We start from the raw sequence: 5,974 nt of genomic DNA, 5'->3' as shown, positions 1-5,974 counted from the left end.
GTTTTGTAATAATCTGGTATGGTGCGATGTATAAACTATTTTTCAAAAAAAATAATAATAATATATAATGAAACAAAAAATGTAATTATATTATTCAATGGTTGATTATTGTTTGATACTCAGTTATTTGTTTGAGATAATTGTGACTATGAGTAGTCATTAGAGAAATTGGAAATGATTCCTTAAGAATAGGACTTCTTGAAGTAATTCCCTGATAGGGGTATATCCAGGAGTAAGAAACAATTAACATTTTAAGATTTCATCCTCCAAAAGGAGTTTTAGAGAAAAAACATAATTGGAGGTTAGGATATGCCATAGGTATTGCATAAATTGCAACCTCAAATGTTATGTAATTCCAACTACCGATATAGTTGACTAGAATAATATTAAAGCGAGATGCAAACATTCTACAAGAGGGTTTTGTAAAATTGAATCAAATTTATTTCCGAAGGTTTTAGATTAATCTTATTATGGCTTTAAATTAATCGTTATTATAATTAATATATCTGATATAAATTGTTCTGACTTATAATTGGGAGTTAAATTTATAATTTACAATATGAATTGTCACCACTGACTTCTGAAACAGCAGAGATAATCGCTTCTCAAAAATCAACAGTATTATTTTACCTCATTCCATTAATTATGAACCTCTCAACCCTCTCCATCTTTAAAACTCCCAAATACAGGCTACCCTAAGAGACAAGTGTAATTATCAAACAATTCTCAACTCAAGGTCTGGAAATCCAGCTCGAGCTTTGTGTCGTTCAAATAGACCTTGAAGTGCTTCAACAAACTGGCTATGTACTTTGGCAACCTAAAACAAAGTGAAAGCAATATAAGAGACAAAAAGTTTAGTTATGTGTAACTTAAAATTTCTAAATATCTTGCATAACCCCTTGTTTACAAGAACCTTTTTAAAAATAGTTTATCCATATCATGAAAATCTTGGATTGCAACCTTCTGCTTAGGACTAGGCAAGATATGCCTTTCAAAAGTTAAACCCAGATGAACGCTTATTAACAAGATCAAAACGCAGACTTTTATAACAAGAAGACGATAGAAGCTACTGGATGCCAGAATATACCTCCTCAGGAGTTGGCTCAGGATTTTTCTCGAGTTCAATTGGTCTACCCACCACCACATGCAGTGGATGTTTAAAGGGTATCGGAGATCTGAAAAGAGAAAGTATAACCCGTGTAAAACATTAGTGCCAGATATCCAACTTCTACGATGTAATTTAAGCTGCATACTGTAGATCAATGAGTGCTGTCCAAAAAACAATGATTCCATTCTACATAAAAAGTGCTAAAAGCTGATTGTAAAATGCATGCATCCTGCAAAACTTTAATTGAGTCCACCTTTTCCAGGTCACATTCTCAGCAAATATTTTAAGCCGAACCAGACAAAACTGACCTTCCATATTATGTACCAAACTGACTCTCAAATTGGTTTGACATTTTAGAAACGGTTTTTTCTATTGTTCCATCTTGTCGAATTTAATTCATTGAACAACCTCAAGTTTGAGTTAAGAAAATTAGCTTCGTTCATCATGCAACAAAGCCCCCTTGACTAGTAAACTGTTTGAACAACCTCAAGTTTGAATTAAGAAAATTAGTTTCATTCATCATGCAAAATCCCTTTGACTAGTGAAACTGAAAAATAGATGTAAATGAGATCACTGGCAGGTGGCAAGTTGACATTTAAAAGAAAAGCATACCCGAAAATTCCCCAAAAATATATTGGGGTGAACTTGACAGCCCTCGAGAAATTCAGAAATAGCTTCCCACCTGGTTTCCACCACTTATAGACATTTGACTGTAGCAAACACACCAAAAGGGAAGTGATAGTTTATTTGAATGAATAGAAAAAATCAGAAACATAAAGTAGCAACATTAGCAGATAAGGAAATAATACACAGCGACATTTTAGTTTTAACAGTTTTGTGCAGGTAATGTGAGACATAAATACCTGCCCAAAGCAGAAAACTGGAACCAGGGGTTTGCCCTTCTCCATTGCTATCCGGACAAATCCTCTCCTTGCTTTAAGAAAGGCAATCTAGAAAGCAAATGATTCTTAATATTGTTAACTTGCTTGAATACAAATTATATAAAGGAGTTTCATATTGCAAACCCATTTTATTTGGAACCCCTTTTCGGACTATTTTTACAAATAGTAAAACATCCTTTATTTAAAAAACAATCAGGCAATGTATAGCCACCAAATTATCAAACATATATGATGTACTGAATATATTCTATGCATATTTTTTTAGGCATTTTGTGATTTACAATGATTCAATTGCAAAAGCAACCATACAAAAGGACAAGGTGTTTAGATTGTAATCAGTGGGCCCATTGCTATAATCAAATTGAAATGACTTCACAGCCAATGTCAGATTTCAAATAAACAGGACTATGATCGCACCAGTTTCATGAGGCATATTCAATAAAATATTTCTTTACTTTACATTCTTTATAACAACCATCACAGTGTGCAAACGGGTATGACTTTGCTGCTACTGATAACACCCAGCAGTATCTTGGCTCATTATTGTACATTTATAAAATAGCCTAATGGCATTGCTGCTCAATAATTCTAACTATTTTTTTGTTGGTCATTGTATTTCTAACTTGCAAGTATAGTGCTTCACACTTCACATGCAAGCTTGATCACCCTTGTTCCTTAGGGTAGGGAGAATATGCATAATCCCCAATTATATAATCTCTCATATTTTACATTACTCAAATCTCAAGAATCAAGTACACCTTAAGAGTTATTGGCAAGTCATATTGCCATAGCTGAAACATTTCAGGTTAGTGATCCTAATATTAGATCTATAACATATATAAAATGAATCAAGAGAATGTAATTTTCCCACCTTTCCATCAAAATAGACATGAAATATCAGACGGGGAAGAAATAAAAGTGCTAGTTAAGACTATCAAACATGCACCATTCAAATGGCAATGTAGCCCAAGTGCTTGCATAGCAAGAGAAAATGCCTGCACCAAACATATTACTCCAATTTGACATCAGTTATAATATATCTAAAAGAATAAACATTTTCAGTTACCAAAACAGGATACAAATATATAAAAAAAATATATACTAAAGAGGAAGAGAGAAAAACATTGTACCTCAGAACCATGCTCCATGAGAAATGTTTCTTGAACTCCACCAGGTATTATGATACAACTGCAGCCAGCATCCAACAGAGAGGTAAACCTTTTCTTTGTCACTGGAGTCAGACCCAACCAAGTCCATATGTGTCTCAAAAATGGCGTGTAAAAAACCTAATTGTCAAGTGTGATAAGAAAATTTTTAAATTATATCCTCAATAAGCTTCTTACAAAACACGTCTACAAAAATCTTACCGCACTGCTAGCAAGAACTTTTATTTTGGGAAGAGGCATAAAACCCGTGTTGTCCGCTAATGCAACAACTCCTATTGGCAAAACTGAATGCGGTTCATAGCCAAAAACTGCATGAAGAGACATACTGTAGTAAATATTGATGAACTACAAACAATAAAACACAGATAAATTAGAAATCATCACCATAGAGATATGCTAGCTTAAAACTTGCAAACATGTTTCAGATCTAGCTTTGGTAAAGGATAAGAAATAAATCGGTTCATTCAGGACACTACGTCTTATTTATGCAACGTTCAATCTCTAAATGAATAATTATTTAATTTCAAAATGAATACTCGCATAAATCTGTTTAGAACAATATCAGCACTATCACGTGGCCTATCCACTCCTCAAACTAGATAGTTCTTTTTCTTGGTACAAAGGGAAAGAAAAAAGACAAAGAACAGAAAGCAACAAAGCTAGCTAGAAGAAACTTGATCCCCCAAGCCAGAATCCAAAGCTTTCAGGTGGTGGAATAAAAAATTCAGCCATCTTCTGATGAGCTCTCATACCAGCAAGGGCATCAGCGACACCAAAAGTAGCTACTTCTAATTGCAATTTCTAAATAAAAACATATTATTAATGTCAAACCTTGATTAATCATATTCATATTTGTCTACACATTTAATTGATTTTACAAATTAGGATACTCAAACACTAACACTATAACTAGTTGTGAAGATAACATTGATTGAGAATATGCAACTATAAAGTTTTAATTGAAAGAAAAAGAAAATATTTACTGTTCCAAAAGTAAAAAAAATACAAAAACACTTCAATACATGTTGTTTTGAGCAATTAGAAACATTTAGTAACGTGTATTTAATTAAACACTTCAGTAACAAGTTTTTATTTAATTTAACACTGCTTAACAGCCTGTTGCCAGAACCCTTCAAGAAATCAAAACGCAAAAACAGTTAGCCAGCAATTAAGACTTCCAGTACTACCACTCTATCTAGAATGATCTCCTTCAACCATTTTAGGTTATAAGTTACACTTTTCCGGCAATCTTCACCTACCATTATGAATGAAGCAACCAAGCAAAGGGTAAGGCAATCCCCTCTCTCAACGTTCCTAAATCAATCCCTCACTTTTACAATCACCCTTTTTCATTGTATAAAAACCACAGAACAAACTTACCCAAAAAAGAATCTGTTTAAAGTATCTTGCCAATTTTAGACAAAACAAAAAAAACTATACGTAAATATATGTGTGTGGGTATAAGTCAAAAGGTTGTTCCCCACTTATAATAGAGCACTATGAGTGATCTGATAACAGTACTAGGACGTGACTCAATCTCAAAAGTTAGCTCCTGAGGTGAAGTTTGTCCATTACATAAACAATTTTGGTCGTCTCAGTATCATTATCACGGGTAAACAATCTCCATTAGAAGGGAACAAATTGCAAGTGAGAAAAAAGATGCACTTTCATCCAAGAAAAATCTTCAGAAGTCAAACTTGAGTTAGGAGTAAGGGACAAACCATAAGCACGATTGGGATGAAAGGCCTTCATATCTTCCACATGAAGAATGACGGGAAAGTAACTGCAAACGTGCTTGCATATGTACCTGAAACGCACCCAATTTTCTTTTTCTGAAAAAAGACACATTTTATTCGAGCAGAAAAGCAAGAGACTCAAACCCAGTGTCACAAGAGAAAAAGAAAATACAAAAGTTTATATTAAGTTAATCACCGCCTTTGATATAAAATGTTCATGCTATAAACAGAAACAAGTACCTGGCTAATTTTCGACCGAACTTGCTATTTTCATCAATAGGAATCAGCATCAACACAAGAAGCAAACCTATAAGCCTGAGATAACATAACATAACATAACATGAGAGGGGCCTCTTTCTTAACCTCATTCAAGGGAAGAGTAATATGAGAGAGAAACGAACAAGAGTGCTTGGCTGAGAGAGAGGACGAGAAGCGCGAGGAGAATCAACCCTGCGTTGAGATGAAAGGTTCCGAGCCACAGCGCCAGGGCAAAAATCGTCTTCAAATAGTTCGATGAGGCGTCACCGAACTCCTCGTCCCCCCTGAACACTTTCTCCCCCTCCGCCGCCGCCTCTCCGACGGAGCTCCGCCGTGGTTGGTCATTGGCCACCGCCGCGCGCTGCATTGTCTGATAGGAGGCCGTAAGAGAAGGAGGAAGCGTTGTCTTATGAAGGAAGGGAGGGGCTTGGGGTAAATTAGGGAAAGTGTGAGGGGTAAAAATGTCATGTGGGTTGGTCTCGGAGTTTCCATCGACTTCTTGTCTCGTGCATAATTTGTTCTTATTTTATTTTTTTTCAGTTTCTTAAGATAAAGCTGTAGAAACATATGCTCATTCATGGCACATGGAAAGGGGTTTCTTGTTTCTTTTTTTTTTCTTGTTATTAATTTATTATGATTATTTGTGATTGGACAAAACCATTTTTTATCTGAAGAAGGTTAACAGTGAAAATTAATGTTCAGTTGTTTTTGATGGCAGAAAAAGAAGATGATTGTTACTTTTCAGAAGATGAGATGATAAAATGACTAGTTCCACTTCTGTCACTGGGAGTTTCATTTGAAAAA

The 5,974-nt window shown here is 34.8% G+C and overlaps 1 protein-coding gene across 1 annotated transcript; it reads right to left on the bottom strand.

Annotated features, from left to right (window-relative positions):
* Nucleotides 1-507: 507 nt before the first annotated feature.
* On the bottom strand, nt 508-5,632 carry LOC114178825 (diacylglycerol O-acyltransferase 2D-like). Its single transcript, XM_028064938.2, has 9 exons — nt 5,314-5,632; nt 5,153-5,227; nt 4,898-4,983; nt 3,378-3,484; nt 3,141-3,296; nt 1,972-2,058; nt 1,721-1,818; nt 1,088-1,175; nt 508-817 (listed from the first exon to the last, which is right to left on the bottom strand). Exons 1-9 carry the CDS (start codon nt 5,535-5,537, stop codon nt 716-718), a joined length of 1,023 nt encoding a protein of 340 aa, XP_027920739.2. The 5' UTR covers nt 5,538-5,632; the 3' UTR covers nt 508-715.
* Between the last annotated feature and the right edge of the window lie 342 nt (nt 5,633-5,974).

Source organism: Vigna unguiculata, chromosome 3 (genome assembly GCF_037176805.1).
Source record: "Vigna unguiculata cultivar grain cowpea cultivar isolate G323 ecotype 2 chromosome 3, ASM3717680v1, whole genome shotgun sequence".
NCBI classification, from domain to species: domain Eukaryota; kingdom Viridiplantae; phylum Streptophyta; class Magnoliopsida; order Fabales; family Fabaceae; genus Vigna; species Vigna unguiculata.
This window is presented reverse-complemented; position numbering and strand designations above follow the sequence as displayed.